Genomic DNA, 27,373 nt, shown 5'->3' with positions numbered 1-27,373 from the left:
GGAGGCACAGGCAGAGCACTGATGAGTGGCTCATTATGGCAACACCAGCACTACACACTGGGTATCGCATAATCAAAGCCTGGGGGTACGTATTAATTATCCTTTTGAATAGTGATGAAATTTTAAAAAGCTTCTCCTTAAGGCTCACATCACGGATAGATGAAACAAAGCGCAGCACAGCTTGCGCGCCCAGGCTCACATGTGTTTTTACATCTGTTCAGGATATTTCAATTTGATGCTCAACAAGCTGAGACCGAGATTAAAGGATAATAATGTGTCATCCTCCACACAAGCATCTCCTCCAGAGCGAGTAATAGCACATCAGCAGGCAGGCAGGCGGCTCGGCTTTCTGGAGGAAAGCTAGCTAACAGCCATCACAGGCGAAGTCGATCCAGTCATGCATGTGTCTCCTGCTTGTCTCCAGTCAAGGTTGCTGAGGCACTGTCTCTCTCTTTCCCCTCACACGTACCAGTTGACTGGGAAAAGAGAATACATGGATGGAGCAGAAAGGGGAGGGGCGGGGAAGTTGTGTTGAGATTTGCTTGAAATAAATATTTATAAGCTGATTTTTTTTTTAAAGAAAGTGTTGTCTTTAATGAACATGTTTAAAGATTGTTTCACCATTTATAATTTATATGGTAGGGCTTCGTCAGGGAAAAACGGCTAGTTTTCAGTTTGTGAGTCCCTGATCATGACGGTAAAGAGCATCCTGAACATCTGCTTTGCCGGAGAGGTATGACTGCTTGACATCGCTGTGGCATACAAAGAGACTCATGGGATATAGAGGCATTGTGAGCGTGAAGATATTTGTTGCCAAACTGTGCGAAGAGCTTCTGATTGACACTCATTGACCAGAGAAACAAGGTGATGGCGGGAGAGAGGTTTGGAAGGCCTTGAATATCAGCATGACTGTCACTCAGAGAAGAAAAAGCAGTGATGGGAAGGTGAGGGAGAAAGCAGATATTTTGTCCCGGTGGAAGGATTGTGATTCTATTTAAAGCATTGGGCTACTGTAATTATCTGCTCTCAATCCAGAGCCATAATAGCACTGATTCTTTTAATATCCAACTTTCCATTCTGGTCTATAATCCAATCAATAACGTCTAATTCAATTCCCAGCCACGGGTACTTGTACCCCAGGGGGTACTTGCCAGGGGGGTATATATAAGGATTGTGGATCAATTAATTAGAAAAAATTTAAATTACAATTGATCCAAAAAAGAAAAGAAAAAAAGAAAAATACACATATTGAGTTAGCTGTAACACCTGAACCTACAGTTGCAATGGGCAGTGTAATATTAACATTAGTTAGCAAGTGAACAGAGAATTTGAAACTGTGAACTGAACAAACAGTTGAAATAATTTGCTAAAAGTAATGAATGAACTGTTGATATAGTTAGGTTTGTAATGGAATCTGGAGTCAAATTCCTTGTATGTTCGCACATACCTGGCCAATAAAGTGATTCTAAAAAAAATAGATAGGAAAAGAGTCGTGGATAAACGGTGTAAATGCTAGAAGCTGTGGATATACAGTTGAAATAGTTAGGCAAAAGTAATGTATTTATGCTTGAACCTATTAGCTAATGTTAAAGAAAAAGATATTGGTTAAAACAGTTGGCTGAGGTAATTGTTTTAGTTGAAATAGTTAGGTGCAAGAGTTAAAATTAAACTGTTCAAATTTAAAGTTAAAAGTAATGGATAATAGTTGGAACATCTTCCAGCACTCTATGAATATAAAATTAATCAGACCAACTTAAATGTTGTATGCTCAATTGTATGAAATTAAATGTATTGTAATCAAATAAAAGTTTATATAATTATCAGGGGTAAATAACGCCCAACACATTTGGAACATGATGGGTGGTGTAAAAAGAGCAGGTTGGGAACTATTGTTCGGTGTCAGAGAGGTGTTGATTCAACTCTGTAGTCATTTGTGAGGCCTTAGTTTGTGATGGTGTTGTATTGACTCATAATATTGAAAGGTGTTTTAGTCATGTATGGAAATTGAGGCAGGCTAAATATTGGAGACAGCTCTCAATACGCAGCACTTTGTTAGAAATGTTTGTGAGTATGGCTATGATGACAAGCATCACAAAGGCAGTACATGCCAAATAGGTGTGCTTGTATTTAGGGCTGCACGATTAATCAAAACATTATTGAAATTGAAATATGGCCAAGTGCAATATGCAAATTTACAGAATCAATATGCAGATCTAGATCTAGATCTAGCAGTTTTAATAGGTAAAATGTGTGACAAAACAGCGTTATAATGAAGTACTGTATAGTGCTGCAGAGATGCCCTGGCTACAAATCCTTTGTTTGTTTGGTACAGAACACCATAAATGATGATTTTTGATGATTTTTTGTTATTAGTTTTTTTCAAATTTGTGATGAAAAAATTTATAATTCCCACAATAATTTGATATCATATTGCAATTGCAATATCTGTCAAAACAATAGCAATATGATATTTTTACCATATCATGCAGCCTAACTCGCTTTGTGAGCTTTGTGAGTCCCCCCCCACCCAAACAGGAAATATGGAAGTGTTTTTGCAGTTGAACAATATCAAAAGTCAAGGAGCCAGCATTCATGACAACATGCATCAGACCTCCTTTGGTTCAGCAGAGCAACATTTGTCTGGATGTCTCCTTCTATGACCAGAGTGGATGATCTAATCGCCTGCTGCTGCTGCTGTAGATGCACCCTCAGTGATGACAGCATGGGTGAGCAGGTGAGGTCACAGCCAATTGTCACTAATAGGAGCGAGATCAGCCGCGGCACTAGCAACTGTGTAAAAACTCTAACCTTATTATTTACAAAGCTGCACCTCGAACCTTATCATTCTCAAACGGAGGTTTGCCTTCAGCGCGTGCGGCTGAGCGGAGATTATCACAGTCAAAAAAGAAGAGAGGGGAAAACAAGCTATACTGTAGCTGTCAAAATTTCATCCTGTCTGAATTTTTTCTTTACAAGTGCCTCAGTATATGTAAACATAAGCACACACCCACACAAAGACACACACACAAATACACAGCCACACGCCTATGCACACACATTTTTCCAGTCAGGGATGTTGGAAAACCTGTCAGACTTTCACAAAGAAAAGCAAATTTATTTATTTATTTGAGTTCAGAGTAATTACAGGCATTACTGTGGCGCTTGGCTGTGACATCTCTTTATAAAATCAGGTTCACAGTGCGCCAAGTAGAGACGTGCCAGGAAGGAAATGTGACTCTTTTCCTCGTCTAATCTCTAATCAAATTAAATAGGTGAACACTTTTTCCTGCTCTTGCGCTCTCTCTCTTCCTCCCCCTCCCATCACATGAGAAGGGGAAAGGATAAGCTTTGCCTGAAACTGCCAAGTGTACATCTAGATACCATGAAAAATTCTGCTTGTCAGCACTTCCATAATTTTTGGTCCTGAGGAATTTTTCAATATGACTGCATGAGTACACATAGCAGCAGCTCAAGGAAAACACCAGAGCCGAGAATCCAATTGAAGGTATTTGTTTCCATTTCCGGCTATTTGGCAAAGATGAGACTAGATAAATATGTTATTCATTCCTACCGAACACAGTGGCTTCTGTGGAAATATGTTACTCTTTCCTCTTTTCTTTGACTCTAAATAATTGAACAGAGAGAAAGGAAAGGCCTCTGCAGGGTTCATATTGAGTTTTTCACTGACTTTCCCCACATCTGTTCCTACTGGCTGTCTTCCTTTACACAAGCACACACACACACACACACACACACACACACACACACACATAAAGATTCACACTCGCACAGATCAGATGACAACGCGGCTGTCTGAAATTCACGGCTTTGAGCTTTTGACAAAATAAGCGAGATGAAGACGAGCGCAGGTACAATATGGTCAGACTCCGCTGGGTTTGCCGATGCTTACACTCCTCCTCTAGCACGAGCACCACCAGGCGCCCCAGGGCCCTGACAGAAAAGATATGACACATTTAAAAAAACTAGGGGGGGACGAAAACAACTTCCCCCGTGAAGGAAAAAAAAAAAAAGCCTTGTGTTTTACATCTCTCTTGCAACGACAGCTTCAGGGACAGTTTATGTGCGAGAGACAAAGATACTTTGACACTGTCAGCTTCTGTCACTGACGCTACCAACGGTTGCTGGCAAGGAGGCGCTGCAGCAAAGCGGCCTGCTCCTCTTGTGCGTGTGCTGATCTGTGCGTGTGAGAGACTGTGAGACGGCTGGCTCTTTTGTGTGTGACTTGATGTCTAGAGGCCTTTATGATAATGAACGCTAGGTCTTCCCCCACTAAAACATATCAATAAATAAAACATAGGAACTCCTCCATTGTGGTTGATTCACGCACGGAAGAGGCACAGGCCCCTTTTAGCTCACTGCCACTTTAAGGGAGCGTGGCGGTGATACAAATACACCATCATAAACACTTAAGATGAACAATCCACCTGAGACCGAGAAAGCAGCCCTTTTATCCATGGTGAAGGAGAACTATACATAATTAAGAGAGGAAAGTGTAAAGATATAATTAGTAGGTTGTTGATAATCTTGATTACCATTATTAAGTAGTTTTTAAAGATACATGACTCTGAGCCATATTTAGAGGACCTAACTTATTAATCAGGCAGCTGTTTGCTGTAGCTCTTTGGAGAAATGCAGAAGAAGAGGTACAGTAATAACTCAGTGTGGGTGTGAGTGTGTGTAAGGGGAGAAAATATATTGTTATTTTTATGATCTAGTGAGAAAACTGAATTGAGAAATTTCTTGGACGTGAAAAAGCGATATGTTCACTGATTAAACAAAACATTCATGAGGATATAAAAATCACTGTGCAAAGAGAAATGGAGCTGACAAGAATAATTAACACAATCAAACCCCATTATTAATCATTGGCTGCATGAAACAAAATTTTAAACAATAGTGCGCACAGAGGACCAGGCAGGTTCCGCATTGTGCTGTAGCAAAAGTCTTTGTTTCTTTGTGTTTTTGCTCCAACTGCAGAGGTCACGTTGTGGGTCGTACCCCCAGGTTTGAGGTTCACTCTCAGGTGCTGTCTGCCGTCCAGGCTGAGCTCACCCCCAACCATCCCCAGGCTCCACCACCGCTCTTCAAACGCTGCTTGAAACAAACAAACAAACAAAAAAAAAAAACGTGGTTGAATGAAAAAAAAAAAAAAGATTAAACATTGATTAGCAAGAAAACATTGGTGGATGTTTATTTCCAGAGGCAGAATATTTGTAAAATGGAAGAAAAATCTAGTAAGTAGGAAAAATATCTAAATGACTCACTCAAAAAAATATTGATTTTAAAACATAAAGACATTTTAGTGGAGAAATTGTAAAAATCTGTTCTTTAACCTTATTGATCCATCTGCATTTTAAATAGAAAATTATGTGTCTGTATCTATCAGTGAAGCTAATGGACTTAAATTCCAGGAGCATACATAGAAAAAGGCATGTTTATTAAAACTTGACTGCAACATACTTAAAAAAATCAACCCCCTCTTTCTTCATTCATCAGTTATTATCACAGGAACCTAAACGTGTTAGAGTGTCAAAGCTGAGTGGCAGAAGACACAAAATTCACCAAGTGGTTTATATATCATGCCCGATAAACCCAAACACTAGCATATGAGTGTTGAACTTAGCTTATTTGGGTTTAAGCCTTTGTGATGATGCTTGTCATTATACTGCCCTCCATTGGTTAAAACTCACATTACAACAACCGTGCTGAGGGTAAAGTCAGTATTGACGTTCCAATTTGACTAATAGCAATTCAGAGTTGTTAGAGACAGGTGTGATAAAATTATTGACAACTGTGGAAGACTTAGGCATAATGATGCACAGCATTTTCTTAAGATCTGCTAATCATTACAAGGTCCAACTTCCAGCACCTTTTCCCTAAAGTATGGTGCTTTCATCTCATCTACACTGTTACTCACTGCACTACTCCTTTTTCATCCTTTATCCAATCTTACAGTCTAAAGTAATGACAACTCCACTGTAAATAAGTCAGCATAAGATGTGAGTATCATCAAAATTCAGTTTCATTCTGTTTGCCAATATTGATGAATTTCAGTTAATAAAATTAAAAATGTGGTTCTGTGCAACCCCTTAGGCGACGTTACACTACACATAGCTGAATGTAGTCATCACTGAAACATCAGTTTCAATTAATTTAAGTACTGTTCGCCCCTTCTCTTCTTTCTCATAATGTGTGGAGAAACAATGATCACATTACAGCTGAAACTTGTTGCATTACACACGTGGTTGTCATTGAGGGTAAGGAGTTTTAATGAGCAATATATTCCAGCTCATACTCTTCTTACTATCTGCCTAAGTGCTTTGGCACCTAAGGAGGGCGATCAAAGAACAAGGGGAGTCACTCTGTAAGATATGTCAGATATTATTATGATGGAAGGAAAAAATTATACCCCAATAACTGTTTTAGTACTTGCTTTAATTGGTCCCGATCATCATTATCCTCTTCATCATTCTACTTAGTGTGTATTATGAACAAAGAGGGAGGGAAAAGAAGAGAACAGTGCACATGTGCTGGCTTATTTATCTAATCTATTTTATTTTAACTATAATTATTTTATTTAAAAATACTGCACTGAGCACTTACTAAAGAAAATACAAAAATAGATTTAAATGCTGTATGGCCCTGTATATAAAGCAGTATTTTCCCAATAGCTCCCCATCAGTGTCACAAATGCTCCTTAGACTTATGTTGCACTCATGGCAGAAGACCTACTGCACTATGTCATGTGGGTGCTTCTCATAACACTGTGCACAGCAAGATCAGTGCACTCACAAAGCGAGTCAGTGATTCTGTTGAATTGCTTTTAAGAGCACAGCTATGACATGACTGAGCTGTTTCACAGAATAGATGTGCTCATCTTTTTTTCTATTCTTTTCTTTTTTTTTACCTAATTAGACCTTTTCTCTTTCCGTGGGGATGTACAGACTGCGCTCCTGTTAGCTTTGATGCACCTGTTTGGGCGGCACAGCGTACACTTTTATTGTTCTGATTGTAATTTGATGATTTCGCATTTCCAGCACAGTTCCGCCCAGCTCCAACCTGGGCTGAGGTCTAATTAGTTAGCATAAGTGAAAACACCTGTGCAGGGCCTTTAAAAAAGTTCCTCTGAAGAAAACATGCATGCACAGTCTCCCATGCATACACATACAAAATGCATGTGTGAAAGCAGGGAGCCCCAGTTAAGCAAATAAGTGAGTGGCTGAAAGCTGAGAGAACCATGCCTTTCAGTCTCTACCTACTGTAACATGTGCATCTATAACACAGAGTGAGACTTTTCACTGATTTTAACTGGAGGTAAATGTGTGAGTTCATGAAATGATGTGTTTTAATAGCTTTTAACTGGAGCTACAAACAGTAAAGTTATATAAGGCCTGGGTTCTAATAGCTAGAATTATCCCTCAGGGCTTCTATCAAGTGGCAACGCCCTCTTTGCAGCAGTTAGTACTGAAGTTTATGGGAAATGTGGTGCTGATTTAATAGTGCATCTGGCATGAGACAGAGGTGGGCAGTCATAGACCATACAGTAGTTTAATTTGTTAATGGTTATTATGCCAAACAATTAATTTTAAAGTGATATATTGATGTGTAAAAATAATTTCAATGGGATGGAGCCACACGTTGTTTAATACCATGACATGTTTCCTCCCCTTTATCAAAATACAAAGATATGCATGCACAAGAACACAGATTAGCACAACCCCATGAAACTGCTCCAACAAACAAAAAATAACTTTTAATATACAGCACTGACACCTCAACGTCTTCTGATCAAACTTTGGGTAGATGCTCAATATTCTTACTCTGACACATTTATACTACTGTATCCTGTTTAGTACATCTCCTGCCAACTCACATATACAGGCACAAATATGGAGTAATGTAGGCTGGTGGGGTGATACGCTACATTACTTAACTAATGGCACCCAATATCCCCAGATATCCCTTTGAATTACGTTGTGTGTTGAGTTTAAAAACATTGCCAGTGAGTTGGGGTGAAATTTGGGGATTTTTAGCATGCTAATGGTTGCAATAACAAAACCAGGAGAGGATTATCTTCAAAGTCACCTCCTTATTATTCACAGACTCAAAATAGACCTCTGATATAAATCCCATATTATGTCCAGTTTTTGTGGGATGACTATTCTAACAGTAATATGTGTGTATGTACCGACAGTGACACCTAAAACAAGACTTTCCTTGGAGTCTTATTAATCACAAGGTTAAATCCCATGACCTGTAATAAAAACTGGACCATTATGAACCACATTATAACAATGAAAACAGCCACTGTGAAGTGATTATGAAGTGATTGAGAGAATAGCTTACTTCTATTTGTGCTTTACTGGCATAAGAGACTTTGTGTAGCTGTCGGCGAGGCCTGACTAGAATAATGAGTGCCTAACGTCTGGGAGGCAAGCTGAGGGTAGCTGATTCAAGAAACTGGTCATGTTTAGGATATTGCCATGATTGAAACCAGATGGTACTGGGAAAACACACACTTTTCATTTTTCATTACGGTGAAAGTCCTTTACATATAATGTCCCACTCTTTTGAAGACTGCCTGCAATGGATTTCTCAAAGGAAGAAACCTGGAAACGTATCTACAGCTCCGTCAACAGAATTATATAAGTCCTGATGAAAAACGCCCAACGAATCAGGCCAAAATGTATTCTCCTCATTCACTGAATCAAAGGCTTGGACATGCAGAAGAACCTACTATTGGAACTTAGAATGAAAGCCCCAAACCCTCCATGCGCCCATGTAATGTGTATGCTTGTGCACACACAGCCACAGTCCCCCAGGGCCAGGAAGATGGTTTGGCAGGGGATCACGAGGAGCAGGTCAACATGAGGAGCTGAGGAAGGCAAGGCAGGCAGAAGAGTCAAAAAGAAACCCAGAGAAGGCTTTGAATCCAGTGGAATTCCTCTCCTCCTCCGCGGCTCCTCTGGGAGGCGTCAGGAGCCTGTGGAGAGAGCGAGGTAAGACGGGGACTGTCAGGAACAAAGCTCCAAATTCACATGATATGTTTAGCTAAAAGGGTGAAAGAGAAATGAATCAAAGCTTGGCGGGATCAAAGAAACGCAACAATAAAGTCAAGGCGGTTGCCATGGGACCAGCAGGAGATGCATATCATTTATAAGTTGTTCTTCGGCTCTGTCAGATGTGGAGGGAATTGATTGTTATTGTTTGGAGGATGAACTGCTGCTGGAGGGGGTTAAGAGCAAGGGTTACCATTGCACAGTGAGAGGAATATATCTTCTCACTTGTTTTAAACAGCAGCCGCCTGTGATGTGTGTCAGAGGCCACTGCGGAAGCACCTTCAACTCATGATAACAGACAACAAGACAGACACAAAGACAACTTTGTCAACCCCATAAATATCTTATCGGCACAAACCATTGATAGGCTAAACATTTGTTTTGCATCTTACACCGACAGAGGTTGTGATCATTGTTACTGTTTGAATGCGAAATCAAATAGACTTAAGCTGTTAACTTGAGACTTTCATTTCCATTCATGCAGAGTAATTTTCAAACACACAACTGTGGCAAGGACTATATGTTTTTTTCCTGTTTTTAATTCTTTAAATGGTCAGTCTACCAAGATAACAAAAGAACATTAATCACTCAGCCCTAGTGGTATCTACCCACGATCATTTTGGTTTTATGCACCAAAGTTTGGAATTACACACTTCTGAAACTTCTGCTGCCACCCCAACACAATGGAGGTGAGTGATTTTTTTTTTTTTATAATTTTTTTTTTATGTTTAAAGTAAAAAGTCCAGTTTGTTGCATCTCTTTCTCCTTCCCTTTACTGTTATCTCTTTAATAACAAAATGGCCAAAGTAATAAAAAAAAACATTCTTTTTACTCCTGATAATTCTGTAACCTCAATGAAACCTGTTAACAGCAAAGTTTGTTGATTATCAAGCTTTCTCAAAATCTTGACAGATAGAAACCATTTTTAAAAGTGACTATACCACTATGGATTAGTGAGCCGAGACCACAGTCACACTGGTGCCACAGGAGTTTATTTACAAAAAACTAAAATAACTCACATCTAAGCAACATAAAAATAAGTATTTAAATGGAAGACTTCCACTATTGCAAAGTTTCACCATGACTCCTTGTTCACTATAGAGACTCAAATCTATGGATGCCCATTTCCACCACAAAAAGAAGAAAATATTAAAAAGTTTGAAATTAAGAAAAGAAATGCTCATTATAGGTCATAAGTAATTTATGAATTAATAATTTAGACTTACTATCTCGTATTTTTTAAAATCTTGAATAACTTTATTCTTCTGTTTTGAAATATTCTACTTGTGTCTTAATTGCTGAGAATTAATGGATTTTCCATATGTGCACATACCTCCAGAAAACCAGCCAATTTGATTGACATGACAGTAAGCATGTCATTAAATTTTTTTGTATGTGCAGGTTAGTGTGTGTGTGTGTGTGTGTGTGTGTGTGTGTGTGTGTGTGTGTGTGTGTGTGTGTGTGTGAGTCCTCGTGCAGAGATGAGACCCGTCTGTCTGCTGCTCTCTCAGATTGCACCCATGAGAGATCCCAAAATAACAACAAAGAGCCCTCAGTGGGTCGGATGAAAGCCCTGTCACCAACCATTTCAGCCCAGAGAGTCTCCTCCCCTACTGTACCTCTGAGTGACACCTCACACATCACACAGAGACAGGAAGGGGAGACAGTCTCTCGTATTTGACCGCAACAAATATTTCCATATGTTAATGAGATTGTTGTTGGCTTTTAGTGGGGGCCAATTGGGTTCTGATTGTGAGCTGAGTGGTGGTGTATTCGCTGTTTCACTGCTGGTGTTCACATATTCGATCAGTGATCAGATAGACTTTACAATCCAAACGTTTATTCCAATGCGTTTTTGTACATTGTTAAAAATTGGAAGATCGATACCACGTTTCAGCTAAAGCCATCAGGCTATTAGCTTTAGAGGTGCTAGTGGGCGTATTTTTGAAGTTTGGACAACTAGCTGTTTCTCCTTGCTTCCAGGCTTTATGCTAAGCTAAGTTACTCACTTCCTTTCTCCTGCTTAGAGCACAGACATGAGAGTGAAATATTGATCTTCTAACTCTCAGGGGGTAAAAAAAAAAGATAAGCAGATTTTCCAAAATGTGGAACTATTCCTTTAAAAAAATCTAAACTCAAACAAATCAATAATGGTTTAAATCATGCAAAGAAATCAAAAAGAAAAGCAGACATGACTCAATTTAAAGTCTCTGCTGAATCATTTTAATATTAGAGTACAATGACTGTAACATTTACTGATCTGTTACGCCGACATAAAGCCCCATCTCCAGCGAAAAGTGGCGCACTCTTTTACACAGTCCCCACCAGCAGTTGCATGAAAATCCCTCCATGTTCTACTACTGATGTTGGGCCAAAAAACTACAAACAGCAGAGAAGGACTCCATTGTTATTTCTAACTGGTAGAAGCCCCGAGGTTATTTTTCCTCTGCCTTGAAACAAATCAATGAAGCACAACTCACTTTGAACAATTGCACATTTGCTGAAATCAGATGTGGGCTGAGGAGCCAGCCATCATCGCGCTTATTCTGTTTGTTGACAGAGGAGGCCTTTGATAAACAAGCCTGTTCTTTGAAACAGGTGCCCGAGCATGAGTTCAGTTTTGAGAGGCAATTCAGAAAACTGAGTGATTAGAGAGTGTTTGTTATTCTGCATGCAACCATTTGGATTCTGTGTATCCTTTCCAAAGTCACAGAGATGCTTTCGGTATAAACAATGGTGCTATTTCTTTTTCAACTGAGATAACACAATAGTTTGACATGAATATTTGCACATTTTCAAATATCTCAGCAGTGAAATTGTCTGTCCTCTCCTGTCACTTTGATAAGAGTGTCAACAAACAATATAACTTGATTAAATCAGCCTCTGTATGGAGGCTTCCTTTAGCCAATGTTGCCCCCAAGTGGTTACAAAATAAGCATGCATGAAAGTTCACTGAAGTAAGGGTTTACATTACAAAGCATTTCACATACTAAATCTTATGAAACTTTTGCACTTGTCATTATTGAAGGTTTTGATTACATCATTCTTGTTATATGTATAATCTCCTTTCCCAACTGAAACACTGAAGTCGTGGCTTAACCGTGGTGTGTTTCCACTGGCTGTTCTACAACAGTGAACACAACATGCAGTCCACCCAGTTCACAGACCCAGCTTATCCTCGCTATCAGCATATGGAAGTGTTTTCAAAATCGCTATCTACGAGCAGCAAATGGTCTTAAATCAGTCATTTTAATATCAAAGCACTTAACACTAGAATGATGATTACTTGCAGGTGGATATCCATGCTGCTTGTCAAGACTGCATTTGAAGAAAATGACTGAGCTCTTATCCGACACGTACAGTACAGCCAGTGTTCAATAGGCAAGATCACATTACAGAAGATTACTTTGGAGTTTCAGCAATTTTCCCAAATTACACTGGCCTTTGGTCTCTGGTAAACTTGATTGACTTGAATGGTTTTCATTAAAAAGCAGAGGCTTTGCTGTTGATACTCGTACACAAAAGGGTGAGCGGGTGCAGATGGGACACTGGAAGTGAACGGATATGCAAATCCTTTCATGGAAATGCTTCATCATGTTTTAAGGGAACACAGACTCTGCTGTTTGATTTGTGACGCTCATCTGTGTTTCACAAGCCCTATATGTACATTCTCCGGCTACACAGCAATTTGCTGTCTTTAGGAAAAAAAAAAAACCTGATCAGTAATGTGTGTAGAGTTAAATATATTGAATCAGTACAGGCTTTCACAATCACTGTGGCAGGAATGTCTTGCAATATATGGTGTTTTGATGCATTCAGTGTGTGTTCACAATAAAACAAAACTTGTGTGATTTACACTCAGTGTCATATTTGAACTTCAGTCCACCCTCCCCCTGTCTCTCCTCGTCGAAAGAACACAATCTGAGTAATGGAAATCAGTTAGATGTCACAGAGCCTGAGCCCAGACTGACAAGAAAATAGCCATGAATAACATGACCACCCTTATTACCCTTCTAGGAAAATACTTAGAGAGGGATCCAAAATGAAGAGTAATCCGGATACACTTTCGGTGTCAGAAAGAATAAGAGCTATTTATCCTGGCCAGAAATATTCCCACATTCCCATCAGCTGTTTGGCTGCTTCACCTCAAAACTGAAATCCGAGAAGTTTATCTGTAAGGAATTAAGGGATGGTGTCATTTGCTTCTCTGCATTAACAGACGATCCTACCCAACCATAAGCATGAAGCACAAATGAATTCCCAAACTTGGTAACATAAACCTTAATTCAAGCCGTCTAGCATACATCCTGCTGCCCCTGGAAAGAATTAGACAGTTTAACAAAACAGGGAACTCTGTGTGTCTCTCACAGCTTTCTGGAGAGATCTGCAGGTTTGTGGTGCCACCTTGAGGAGGTTTACTGACACAGCAGGGAACAAAAGCACTGAAATTCTTTCAAAGGCAAAATAAATATTTGGTTTATTTTCCAGAGTATCAAATATCACTCAGGAGGTGAGCTCCTGTAAGTAAAACACTGACAAGCCAAGTATAATCTCCACAGCTTTAATATGGGATAGATTAACGTCAGAGGATAAGTAGTCAGAGTTTGATCATGCTTTGCAAACAAGTCATGGTCACACAGACCAAATGGAGCATTAATGTATGCTGAGTTTAAATAGTGCTCTGATGGATTTGTCCATTGGTTAGTGTGACTTACACTGCAAGCAAAACTTTAGCTTTTGGAGGACAAGAGAAGGGTAAAGAAGCTTAAATAACACTTGTGTGGGGAGCAGGGAAATGAGGGTCGATTTGGAAAGATGTACTGAATCCATCACCAAGATGAAGGCCCCACCCGTGCCTCAGAGTATATTGACAGGGTCCGATTGAAGAAGGCTGAGTCTCCCTAATCACTGGCACTCTTCCTCCAAGTTGAAGTCTATGTGATGTCATGTCCACTGGGCAGACAGTGTACAAATGACATCCTGCTTAGGCACTGCTTAGATTTGATTATTGCTTCTTTAATCATCTTTCTCCCATTGCATCCAGATTGCATCATCATAACATGACACTCCAGAGTGTTTAAGATGCAGGAGGTACTCTTCTAACCACAGATATGATCCAGCTGACCACAGCCTGTGTTTTTCAAATGAAGAAGCTACACACCAGACAATCATAGAAATATATTTTTTTCTTTTAAATGTATCATAGATGCCAGAGTATAGGCAGCTTAATGCAGGAATTTAGTGGAATCAACTAATCTTTTCTCATATATTTTATATTATTTTCATACCACTTCAGAACTTAAAAGCAAGGGTTCAACTTGAAGTATTTTCACTTGAAATGTTGAGTTTAATGAAAAATATCATTAAACTAAGAACATACACTGAGGATTTAATACATTCACTGAGAGCAGTTTCACTTATTGTCATTGTGTCAACAAAGTAGTTTCAACAGGAGCACCTATAAGGCCTTTTTGATTTTCAGGGATAGAAAAAAACTTCAAAATCAAATCAAATTGTTATTTTTAAAGTTTAGATTTTTATGTTGGAAGACCTGAATATTCATAGAGCCTTCACTGTCTGATAAACAGCCTCATCCTGCGTAATAGAACAATGAGAAGAAAACACTGAATTTGCCAAATACACTAATAAGTAAAATATATAGAGGGAATTTTTCCAATATTCCTCAAAATATCAATAAAACTCATCCCTGATGCAATATTCACATAATAATCTGCTAAAAAATTAATCTGAGTTGCTTGTTTTATACAAACTTCCTGTGTTCACTCTTTTGGTTCATCTTACAGTTTACCATTCTCTACTCTCTACTCTATATCCATAAAATATGTCACTTGTCAGTCAGCGGTCATTAGTTTACTCAGTGGTAAAAAAACAGGTCCCTTTGTGGTAACCACTAAACCATGTGTATCAGCTATAGATCTAGGTTATGGTATAAATCTGGCAACTAGAGGCTGCCACTTTTTTGAGGTTTTGCAGAGTATTTGTTTGTTAATAGCATTATGTATGACATTGGTAAAAAGACACAGTTTCTCTCAGCAACCCCAACTCTGACTGACTTCCAGCGTCCCTGCTCTGAACTAGATAATTCTCGTCCTTTTTCAGAGTTGACATGAAATCCATGCTGAAGAGGGGATGGAATTTCTGGGTAGTATTCTTGAGCCCTTTTTCAGATACATAGTGGAGGTTGACTCTTTACAGAGGACCCTCTTGCAAGGTGTAAAGGTTGAAAGATCAGTGGAGAGACCTGGTCGAAGCTCGAGCCTTGAGGCACACATTTTCTTGACCTTAATCTCTCTTACTTCATCAATTTGCGTTACTCAAGGACCAAAACCATAGAGGCAATAGGTGAACTGTTCAGTGCCACTGAACACAAGCTCATCAAGGTCCTAAGAGTTCCCCACTGCAGCAAAGATCGGCATGAACTTTGAATCCTGATTTTGTAACTTGATCAGTCACACATCATGCTGGCCTTGTATGCTTTTACAGGTGCTGACTGCATTTTAGCCTTTAAAGTAAAGCTAGGCAATATATCAAATAAATTAATATATTGGAATATCAAAATTGAGAAATTGAAAGTAAATACTACAATGATGGTGTGATTATACTAGTTTTTAGATTGTGTTTGTTGCATTTTACTGTTGTAGATGTTTAAGATTGAGCTCATTTGAACTACTTTATATACTGTTGGGTAGTTTAATCTACAGCAATGCATCCTATTCTATAAGATTATCATACTGTAAATTGAGAATGAAATAATAATGAAATAATTGCTCATTATCTATGTCATTGTTCCATTATCTGTTGTGGTATTATTATCAACAGGCCAAAATCTAAACAAAGACTGTCTGTCATAATCAAATGAATGAAAAACAAAAGGTTTAGTGTGCATGATTCACATGCTACATTTTAATGGCAATAAAAGCATCAAGGAAGTTTGTAGTGTGAACCACACGTGTGTCCCCAAATCCATGTTTGCTCAGCAAGTCCGTATACTGGCGTTCTGTCCTCTCTGTCCCCTCAGTCTGGGCAAGCATGTTCAGAGACTGCAGAGCAGAGTAGGCTGTCTGTCCATCCAACATGGTCTCAGCTATGAGCAGTGCACATCCTAAAGGCCAACAAAAGAGAATGTTTAAGACCTTAGTGTATAGGAAAGGAAATGTTACCTACAGTATACTGAACATCACAAGACCTTCCATGTAGTATTGTTGAGGGTGTTGTCAGTCATACTTTGATGCAGAGCATAACATCAAGGAGGTTGTCTGTATGTCTGATGTTTGCCGTTATGAAACCATGGTTCTTCAAAAGCAGACTGTATTCTGTGGCGCTCCTCTGTTTCCCCTCGCTCATGCTGAGAGCCTGGAGCAGCCCACGACTCGGACCATTTCTGTCTTCATCCAGGAAGATCTCACTTAGCAGGAGTCCGCAGCCTGGCACAATGGTGCAAGTGCATGATGTGTATGTGTATGCTCAACTTTACAGGTTACTGGTACTGGTTTTGTAATCCTTTATGCCCTGGCATTCCTTTGCTTAAGGCAAAGAATAAAGGTCAAGTAGAACAAGGAAGAAAACAAAACTAACATCAAGTTGCTATTTTGTCTTGGCTTTGAATTAGTCAGTTTCTTGCAAAGTGTTGTTTTACATGTCACAACAGTTCAATTATGTTTATCTCTTATATCTTATAACAGGTTACACCAGTAAGTCCCACTGCAAAATAAGAGCCTGCAAGTTGTGGCTGAAACCAACAGAAGCGGATTTCACACATCATTTTACTCATATGTGAGAATTTGTCTGTGAAATTAGTTTCAGCAGTCTCACTATAGAAATGAAACCATAAGTCTGTCTGGCACATGATACTGATGAGAACATAGATTGCATTCATTGTTCAGTTAAAACATGTAGTAAAAAAACCAAAAAGACTAAAAGAGCTTTAAGTATTTTACCTGGTGTACACGCATGTGCAATTTTACTCAGCAGAAGATGCACTTTCTCATCAGGCCAGTCATGCAGAATTCTTGCCAGGATGTACAACTCTGCTTTGGGCAACTCATCTTTAAAGAAGTCTCCTACACATACATAGAGGACAGAGCCATGAGTTATAGTCAGAAATATATCAAGACCCACAGAATGACTTGCACAGCATTAGTCATCGTTTTGTCATTCAACATCAGCAGTCAAGATTATATTTGGATGCAGAAATACAAACTGACCTGCTACAAATGATACCCTGTTGTCTTTTTGCAGAGGATGGAAATGCTCACGCATCTCAATGACAGCCGGCAAGTCAAACACTGTCACAGACAACGCAGGATGGGCTTTGGTAAACTCATAGGCCATGGCACCAGTGCATCCTGGAAGAAACAAAAACAAAACAAAATTATTATGTGCAAAAGTTTATTACTGCAGAAAACAGTTTCATACCTTTATGTCCCCCCTTACCTCCAAGGTCGCAAGCAGTTTTAAAACCGCAGAGATCAAAGGCCGTTGCTACAGCTTTTCCTGTAACTTTAGCAATGCTGTGCATGGCATTCATGAATCTCAGTTTGACTGCTTGATTGTTGTAGAAGGTATCCTTTAAACAGAAACAAATGACACAGAGGAACAAAAAAACATAGCATCTATAAAATATTTTAATTTCCCCCCCATTTAATCCATCTGCTGAACTTGGATATAATCACCTGAAACATATCCTTAGATTTCTTGCCGAAAGCCTTCTCGTGCTGGTTTGTTCCCTCCTGCACAGCACTCTCAAGGTGGGAGAAAAGAGGCCACACTGTGTCGTTACAATGCCAGATGTAGCCCTGCAGCGAAAAAGGAGCATCTGACAGCAGAAAACGCGTGGCCAGATCTGTGTTCACGTACGCTGGTTTCTGGTATGCTGTGAGTGGAGACGCCATAAAAAATGTGAGAGGTTCATTTTATGTTTAATGCTACACTGTTAAGGTATAAAAAAGTGACCATTGTGTAATGAGCAACACAGCTGACTGCTGACTAACTTCTCTCTTTGCACTTCAACAGTCCCAGAGACACACAGGCTTCCAGCAGGCATTCAGTCCCCTTTGCAGAGGCCTTGATCTCCTGGGCCACCTGTCCTGCATCCAGCCCGGGTCTGCTTTGTAGCAGGTCAAACACACACATCTTGGATGCGGTAAATAGTGCCTGGAACGTTAAATTTTATTCATGTGAATGTGATATGTGATATTCTTTTTCATTTCTGTTCCTTAAAAACAAAAAACAAAATAAATACATATTTGTGGTGCCCCACTTCAGATCCACACCATCACACTATGCACTACATTACAGATCAGAATAGGTTATTTTTAAAGGAGTCGTAAAGGAAATAGCAGAAGTACAATTTCTTGCCTTGAGAGTTAGATTGAGATCAGTACCACCCTGATGGTTAAATATGATCCAGCACTTCTAAACACTCACTAAAGAGCACATTATATCTTGTTTGTTTAATCTGCTTGTTGTGGTTACTTTGAGTTTGCCTGGCATGCATCTGTGTTTCCAAGAAGTTATTTTATACCAGGTAAAACCACATATTGCATCTTTGGTTTCAGATAAAACAACCAATATATACTGTGTGAATTCATGAACTTTAGAGATTTATTTATTTAACTTTGGAAAGAGCGAGGCTAGCTGTTTCCCTCTGACCCCAGACTTTATGCTCTGCCTGGCTTAACTTAACATTTATTGTACATATATGAAAGTGGGACCAATCTTCTAATCTAACTCTCAGCAAGAAAGTGATAATATCACAGAAAGCTTTTCCGGTATAGAAATACACAGTTTATCTCTAAGTACCTTTGAGGCTTTGAATCCATCCATCAGTTCAATGATTCGCTGCAAGTCCTCTTTTTTTGGTTCACTGTTCTCACACTCTGTCACATTGAGCTCCATCACCTGCCCTCTGCTGGTCATCAGTGGTAATGGTGTATTCTCACAGTCGCGGAACTTGTCTGTATGTTTAGACAGGCTATTGACCAACGTCCAGGAACTTTCACCCACTTCACTTTCACTGGTCCTTTGCACCTATAAAGAGAGACTGTTACTCATAAATAATGACAGGAATGGCAATTGTGGTGATGGGGTGAGAATAACTAACCTTATGAACAGGACTGGCTGGGGGGCTGTTCTGGGTGTGGTGTGTTTGACTGGCAGACAAGCTGTTAGGTCTGGGGCTGGATGTGAGGTTGTGTTTCGGACTGTGGCCAGACTGAGGTGGTAGGTTGTTCGGGGGCTGAGTGAGTATCGTGGTGGCGTGCGTACCATTGTGGCTCAGGCAGACAGATTCACTTTTCTGATCCGACGAGGAAGTGCTTCGGTTGTAAATAAGGTCCAGTTGTTTGCAGAAGTGGTTGAGGGGGAATCCCACAACATTGAGGAAGTCTCCGTGGACGTACTCCACAAGCATACCCCCGAGAGCCTGAATACCATAGCCGCCAGCCTTGTCCCTGACACACACACAGACACAAATGTTTCACTTAAACAACATTTTCTTGATGAATTAATTCATTGTTTACAAGGAAAAGAAATGTAAGAATGTTTACTTTCTTGACATTTTGTGAGTTTAACCCCTAACCTGGTTAGGCAAATTTTAACCCCTAACCTGGTTAGGCAAATTTTAACCCCTAACCTGGTCAGGCAAATTTTAACCCCTAACCTGGTCAGGCAAATTTTAACCCCTAACCTGGTTAGGCAAATTTTAACCCCTAACCTGGTTAGGCAACTTTTAACATATCGCCCAATCCTATTTCAGATTAATACAGAAACCCTTGTACACATACATAAAGGAGTTGTATCTATAAGGATACATTCTTTAAATGCAGAACAAAATCAAGAATATACTCTCGCTGACCCAAGTCGAGATTCTATTTCTTGCTGACACAGTCCCTGTCAAATAGGACAAGGCAAACACAGCTGGAAAAAAAACTCAAAGTCCAAAAAGCAACAGGTTCATGAGGCACATCCACTTAAATGACCTTCGCTGATCAAATGCTTGGTCAGGTTACTACACCAAGAGAAATCAATAGCTATTACATATGTGGAAGTTCAAATGTTCATACTCACATGGGTTCACCGCTATTGATGTACTCCCACAGCATAGTTTCTGAGAGATCAGCAAACTTCACCTTCGTTTCTTCGTAGAAGTCAATTAACTGGTAATCCACTTCTTCATCTGGGGACAGGGAGGTTTAGAAATTAGATCAGTGTCCACTGATGGAAACACTATATATGGCCAGTAAAGGCCTCCTACATATATTTAGGAAACATACATTACATTACTGTAACAGATTTTCCTCACAGTTATGCTTGCTGGGCATTTAAAAAATAGAAAATAAAAACAACTTTGTGTGTTTAGATAAAACACACAAAGTTGTTTTTATTTTCTATTTTTTCTACAGTTTATTTCTACAGAAAATAAACTGTACATCAAACCATTATTCAGCTGTGACTTACTTTCCTTCTCGTGGCAGAGGACTATAGCTACACCAGTGAATACGCTGTGCTCTTTACCACTCAAACTGGAAGAGAAAGATAAATAATATATATATATAAAAAATGAAGAGAGAACATGAAAAACAATATCCTGTCAATTTCCTGTTTCGAATGTTAACTCAGAAATGATGTAAATGAAACCTACCTTGACAGCATCCTGTAAGCATCATGTTTGTCTACAGGCTTCTCCAGTATCATGCCATCTACAGTCTGCGGACATTAAAAACAAAGGCCATAGAGAGTAAAAAAAACATACAACTTATATCGCAGATTAAGCAAATATAATACTGCAGTGCTTCTCTTACCACTATAGTGTCTGCTCCGATTACTATGTCTGGAGTCTTCAGATGTTTCTAATGCAAATGAATACAAAATGTGTTATCAACATGTCATTCAATAGGACATGCCATACAAAAAGGAGCTTAACTCACAAAAGGCATCCTCCTGGCCACCTCTAGGGCCTTCTGTTTGGCTGTCTCAACAGCATACTCATGAGGTGCTTTGAAAAGTCCCTTGTCGAGAGTTTCTTTGAACCAGGATGGTACCACCTCAAACCGTAAGCCCTGAAATGTAGAAGAGAAAAAAGCAACAACAAAATTATACTCCAATCCACACTGGATTTTTTTGAAGGGGATATATTATAGTATTTAGATCATCCATTTACATAAACATAATATTTTACAATTGAAATATAAACTTGTCAGTGAACTTTGGTGGTATCCAACAGCAGCAGTACTGCAATTTATTGTTATCTTTGGACTGATACCAATATATCAGTACAGCTGTTTTATTGGTCTAGTTATGAATAAAATACTCATCATTATCATTCATTCAGCCCAAAGTTTCTAAACCTTTTTGTTAGGACTGCAGGCAAGCTTGCCTGATTGGATCATCAAAGATTTACGAGACAGGTGAATGAATTTGTTTTATTTATTTTGTGTCTAAGAATCAGTAACTTTAATTTAAAGGACCGGTGTCTAGGATTTAGTGACATCTAGCGGAGAAGTTACAGACTGCAACCAATTGAATGCCGCTCACCCTTCCAAAAATATAGGAGAGACTATGGTGGCTGTGAAAGGCCCAGTCTAGAGCCAGTGTTTGGTTTGTCTGTTCTGGGCTACTGTAGAAACAAAGTGGTTCAACATGACAGACTCCATGATTCCCGACACTAACTTTCAGGCGTTTATACACTAATGAAAACATATCTGAATGATATAACTTTTCTGCCAATAGATCCTCCTAAATGTTACACACTGGACCTTTAAGTAGTGTTTATATAATGCATCATTCATTCACATTACAGCTTAATAATAATCAGAGTCATGGCCAAGAAAAGAGAGATTTTATCCAAGCTCAACTCAAACTGACAATTTTATGAGTTCATAATGAAACCAAAGGTGCAGTTGTTGTGTTATATATATATATATATATATATATATATATACAGTTTAACCAGAGAGAAACGTACCGCATTGCGGAGAATCTCCAGTCTCCTAGGTGAAGCACTCGCCAGCACAACCAGTTTACCAGCAAGCTTGGAAATGACAGGGTTCAGCACCATAGTGGCCTCCTCGTCTAACTGCCCCTAAGGTGAACAGTTAAACATTACAGATGTGGCCTAGTTTATGTAAAGGACTCAGCAATAAGGAGTCAGATGACTGCAGCTGTTCCGTTATGCACTGTCACTGACAACAAGGTCATATAGTGCTGACACGATTAGTTGATTATTTAATTAGCCAGTCAACATAAGATAATAAATTGATCATTTAAGTAATTCTTCAAGGAAACATACCAAACTCTAACTGGTTTAAGCTTTATTATTTTAAATCCTATATTTTAGGTTTGGACAAAACAAGCCATTTATAGACCGTAATGGGCTTGATGTTATTTTTACTTTCTTAGGGTTTATGGAATAGAGGATTAATCTATAATTAAAGCAACCCTAGGCCAATATCTACATACATACATAATAGAATAATGCATTTAAAAAAAGACAATGACCAGCTGGCAGTACTGTAAAGACATCTCCACCCACAGTAATTACATTCACTGTAGAGTAACTTCATGCACGAAGGCAGACATGCAGCGTTAAATAAAGTTACATATTTTCCAAAATAACTGTGCTTAATGCCAATTATGTGCTTACATAACTAATATGTGGCTTATCTGAAAGTACCCAAAGTAAATCACGTAACGTTACACCTAACGTTAAGCATATAACCTAACAACATTACATGCGACATACACAGTTCACCACTCTGCTATCCTAATTTTATTAACCTGGTGCTAAGGCTGTCAGCTAAAATGAGCTGTTTTGTGGCTTTTAGGTTCTGTGAGGTTAGCAGAACAAGCTCCTGTAAGTGCAAGTGGACGTTAAACAGTGAAACGTCACTTTATACTGTGGTTAGCAAGTTTACCCCCCAAAAAAGGACACGGTTAACCGAACACGGTGAATATAAAAACACGTTTCATGTTCTGAGCACTGCTTTATACTAGCTACACATGCAATACGTCGCTTACCTTCCGAAGTCAGGAAACTACAACTGGCTGCTTGCTAGGACGAGCAACGTAACGACGCGTACGTGGTGACGTTTGATAATGTGGGCGGATCCACCGTTCCACACTAGAAGAGTTGTATGCCAAAGAACATCTACAGTGGTAGCACTGTTATTAATAATAATATAATTATAATAATAATAATAAAAAATAAAATAAAAATAACAATAATCACAAAACTATACAATACATTTATTTTTGTTGACAAAGAAAACAAAAAAATAAAATAGTACACAGACATTTACAGAAACACGTACAGACATAATGTTAAACATGTAAAAAGGTCAGCTGTGTCCCACCAGATTCCCAGATTTAATTCACATTGTATTTACATTTATGGATGCTACATATTAAAATAAAAAATAACTTGAGGCAGATATTAGAATACACATACAATAAATGCTTCTTCACTCTTATAATAATAATAATATTATATGGTAATGCAGGAATAATGACTTAGGTAGCAAAAAGAGCTCAGAAACTGTTCATGTTTCTGTTCTGTGCCGACAAAAAAAAAAAAAAAAACTGAAGTAAAATTATTTTGAAATTTGACCCATAAACAGACATTGTAAGAGCTTGGCACACACAGAGGCAACCCTTAACACACTCTGAATTTTTCTCTCACTTCCTTTTTCGCATCTCACTCCTTTTATCTCTTTTTCTCTCTCTGCTGTGATGTACCTGGCACCAAATACACCTTGCTGTTGTCTCTCTCTTGACCATCGACAGTGCAATGTGCCGAGAATAAACTCTCTTTGTGCTCCATCTTCATTGAGTCTGCACTACTCAAGCTGTGTAGATTCATTATCTGTCTCAGCTTTTGTCTGAAATCTTTGGAAGCAAAGTAGTAAATGAACGGATCGAGGCAGCTATTCAGGCAGCTGAAACAGAGAGACAGTTTATAGGCCATGTAGAGAGACTTCCCGTAGAAGAGTCTCAGTACAGTGTGAGTCAACAGGAGAATGTTGTTGGGTGCAAAGCAGAGGGTGAATACTAGGAGAACAATGAAGGCCAGACGTATGGCTCTCGCTTTCTGTGCTGTACTGGAATCTCTGGCCAGTTTGCGTATGACACTGACATAGCAGAATGTCGTGACACAGAAAGGGAAGAGGAAAAGGACAAACACCATGGTGAAGAGAAAAGTTGCCCAGGCTGATATGGATGGGAGCATGTCTTTCTTCAGCACGTCAAAGCATGTGGTTATCCCGAGTTCAGGAACGTAAAAGGTCAGGTCTGTGGTCATCAGTGGGTAAAGCACGCTCAGGACCAAACCCCACATGAAGAGGCAACTGATGACGGCGATGGACTTCTTCCTTCTGATCTGCCTGAACAGCATGGGCCTGACGATTCCCAAGTAGCGGTCAATTCCGATGGCCATCATGGTCAGGATGGAGCAGTACATATTGGTGTAGAAGACGAGGGTCAGGAAACTATTGGTGGATACATAGAGGAAGAGTGTTTTATTTAATTAGTGGTTTAAGCAAAATGATCATTGAAGAAATGGTTTGACATTTTGGGAAAGCTGAGAACAACAATACTACTTCCATATTTGTCTGTTTAATATAAAGCTACAGCCAGCAGCCAGTTAGCTTAGCATAATGAATGGAAGCTCTGTCCAAATGTAACAAAATCCACCTACCAGAACCTCTAAAATTCATTAATTAACACATTATATCTTGTTTGTTTAATCCGTACAAAAACCAAAGTGCTAAAACGACGTAAAACTTGGTTTTATGGGAGGGTCATGTACCGGACTATTTCTTATGTTTTCGGGGGCAGTGAAATCCTGAAGTCTTGATGCCGCCATGAGGTTGCCAGGCAACCAAGAAAAAAGGATTTATTGTGGATTTATTCCGCAGTCATAAAGACTAACCTGCACATCTTGGGTCCCAGTTTCCATTGGTATCCTTGGAGCTGGTAGGCGATCTGAAAGGGCAGGGCAGCGCCAAGGGCCAAGTCAGTGAAGGTGAGATTAATCATGAACATGATGGACGGAGTCTTTGGGGAGGTACGGAAGAGGAGGATCCATATGGAAAGGCCATTTCCTGCCAGGTTAATGGCAGTGACGATCATGTAGATGACAGAGATGGCAATGCTGGTGTTTACATTCTGGAACAGGGACAGGGTGGCGTTGTCTAGCTTGCTGCTGTTGGAATTCCCCGTCATGATTGGATGAGAATGGCCTCTCATCACCTGTGTGCCAGAGTTTGACAAAGACTTTTGAGGCTTTTTTTTACATTTTTAAATTTTTTTCAAATACTGGTGGAAATGAAGCAATATCGTCTTTTATTAATTAGTTAATAATAATAAATTAATTTATGCATATCATGTAATCCATTTCTCATATCTGGATGAAAAAGCATGAAACATACACCACAGAAGAAACAGTACTCTAGAACCTGTCGAAAGTGACGCATGTCGCTGAATGCAATCTTTCATCTGTGGGTTGCAACATTGATTGATCGCAAGGTGTGAAACAGATACTGTGCAGCATTTATACAAGGACTTCATTATTCTATGTTGTTGTCTGTGTGCCAGTAGTACATGTGTCGGGTGGAGTTTTCACACAGGAAAAGGACATGCTTGATTTGTGGCATAGTACCAACTGTCGCTTTGGGGAGCTGTACCATCGATGCGTGCAAAAATGTCTGTGGAGGAGACACACAACTGCCTTATATTTAAAAGGGGTAAAATGGGAGGTGAGGCAAAACTGAATTTTGTCTTTGTGGCATGAGAAAGTTGACACTTTCTATTGTACGTGGTCTACCTATCAACACCATGCCAGGGGAGTTACCACAAACCAAACGGTACAAAAAAAACTGTGAACACATTGCATAGCCACTGAAATCCTAAATGGAAGTTAAGCAATGGAAAGTACACAGTTGTTGCAACATATCAGAAATAATTGTGTATTGTAATAATGACAAGTAGCAGTATAGCAGAATAAAAATGTTGTCCAAAAAGGAAAAAGACAAACATATTGTGTTAATCTTTTACTCTTTCCTTTTCGCTTCTGACATATGATGACTTAATTCACTGAGCACATTTAAAAACAATAAAGCGCTTTTACTGAAGTTAAAGTACACATAAATACTAAAAAACATCAAGTATTGAGCAACTGACATGAAATGCAGATTTTTCTTTTTTTAAGATATTTAAGATTATTTAAGATATATTGGTCATAAGGTTAACACTTGATAGATCTTAGTAAAAGTCAGTCAGTTGAACACTCACCTATATGAATGCAGCGACCGACGAGACAGGAGGCAGGTTTATGTATATGAGTGCCAGTTGTAGATGGAGGTATAGATATTGTGATGGGGTTTGAGCTTCTTACAGTGGCAAAGAGAGAGGGAGACAGGAAATGGACCATGTGACAATCTTCATCCTACCAACGGCATTAACAGCCTGTCAAAGACAGACTTGGAAATGAAAAGACACACACTAAGAATCCTCACATGGTCACAGCCTGGAGAACGTGTGCAGTTATTTCCTTATTCCTCACCACAGTGGTTCATGACTTATATCTACAAACACGCCTTTACTCGTGGGATGACTGAACACTATTAGAGCTCAGGAAACCTGAGGGGAAAAGTGTTTCATGACATGTCAAAGGGTGTAACTTTCACTTTTATTCATTACCACTGCTGTAAAACAGAAGAGAGTACAAATACCTGTGATGTGTATGCAAATGCAGAAAACAAAAAAAATCCATATATGTGGGTTGAGAGGATCTATTACATAATTCTTATGAGAAGGGTTTGACGCATCAGCAAGTTCCCCACTATTTACAACACATACATACACACAAGCATGTGCTGTATGAAAGTGTTTTTAAGTGAAGTGAGAGCACCAGATTTAAACTCATCGCTCACAAGATTCACAGGACATGTTCTTATGCTGCGAGCTTCCTGTTGATTATGACAGTTCTGCTTTATCTGGGTAACAGTGTGATAGACACTGTCTGTGAGATTATTCTTATCTTTTCAACAGAGAACATTGAGGAAAATAAATTGTAATCCACAAGTAAAAACATAAATTACAACAGACCTTCTGCCTTTAGGTATCACTGCGCTCTCAGCTAACATTCAGAGAGTTAAAAAAAAAAGGGCTGGGCTTTATTTGAGCTTTTTCAATCATCTACCCTCAGTGTCACTAATGAAACAGCTAGGCATGTCTACACCCACTAATGTAAGATATCACTGGGTATTCATTCATAC

General features: G+C 39.2%; 2 protein-coding genes and 1 long non-coding RNA gene across 6 annotated transcripts; all 3 read right to left on the bottom strand.

The window, feature by feature from the left end:
- Positions 1-4,880: 4,880 nt before the first annotated feature.
- Positions 4,881-12,611, bottom strand: LOC127366003 (uncharacterized). Its single transcript, XR_007885275.1, has 3 exons — positions 12,367-12,611; positions 8,759-9,004; positions 4,881-5,112 (listed from the first exon to the last, which is right to left on the bottom strand). It is a non-coding gene; the product is annotated as an uncharacterized LOC127366003 (long non-coding RNA).
- A 3,364-nt stretch (positions 12,612-15,975) lies between these two features.
- Positions 15,976-23,179, bottom strand: asmtl (acetylserotonin O-methyltransferase-like). 4 transcript variants are annotated; one of them, XM_051404643.1, is made up of 16 exons: positions 23,118-23,178; positions 22,066-22,182; positions 21,029-21,160; positions 20,903-20,950; positions 20,743-20,807; positions 20,559-20,623; positions 20,169-20,277; positions 19,204-19,552; positions 18,903-19,130; positions 18,092-18,254; positions 17,774-17,973; positions 17,535-17,667; positions 17,306-17,446; positions 17,039-17,161; positions 16,326-16,525; positions 15,976-16,203 (listed from the first exon to the last, which is right to left on the bottom strand). In XM_051404643.1, exons 2-16 carry the CDS (start codon positions 22,156-22,158, stop codon positions 16,186-16,188), a joined length of 2,067 nt encoding a protein of 688 aa, XP_051260603.1. In that variant the 5' UTR covers positions 22,159-22,182; positions 23,118-23,178; the 3' UTR covers positions 15,976-16,185. The 4 variants fall into 4 exon arrangements, with proteins under 4 accessions (XP_051260603.1, XP_051260604.1, XP_051260605.1 ...); XM_051404644.1 differs by having other exon boundaries at positions 16,288-16,525; positions 23,118-23,177; XM_051404645.1 differs by lacking the exon at positions 16,326-16,525 and having other exon boundaries at positions 23,118-23,179.
- Positions 23,180-23,324: 145 nt separating this feature from the next.
- p2ry8 (P2Y receptor family member 8) lies at positions 23,325-26,636 on the bottom strand. Its single transcript, XM_051404654.1, has 3 exons — positions 26,388-26,636; positions 25,027-25,346; positions 23,325-24,583 (listed from the first exon to the last, which is right to left on the bottom strand). The coding sequence occupies exons 2-3, from the start codon at positions 25,341-25,343 to the stop codon at positions 23,803-23,805; spliced, it is 1,098 nt and encodes a 365-aa protein (XP_051260614.1). The 5' UTR covers positions 25,344-25,346; positions 26,388-26,636; the 3' UTR covers positions 23,325-23,802.
- Positions 26,637-27,373: the final 737 nt, after the last annotated feature.

Source organism: Dicentrarchus labrax, unplaced genomic scaffold (genome assembly GCF_905237075.1).
Source record: "Dicentrarchus labrax unplaced genomic scaffold, dlabrax2021, whole genome shotgun sequence".
NCBI lineage: Eukaryota > Metazoa > Chordata > Actinopteri > Moronidae > Dicentrarchus > Dicentrarchus labrax.
This window is presented reverse-complemented; position numbering and strand designations above follow the sequence as displayed.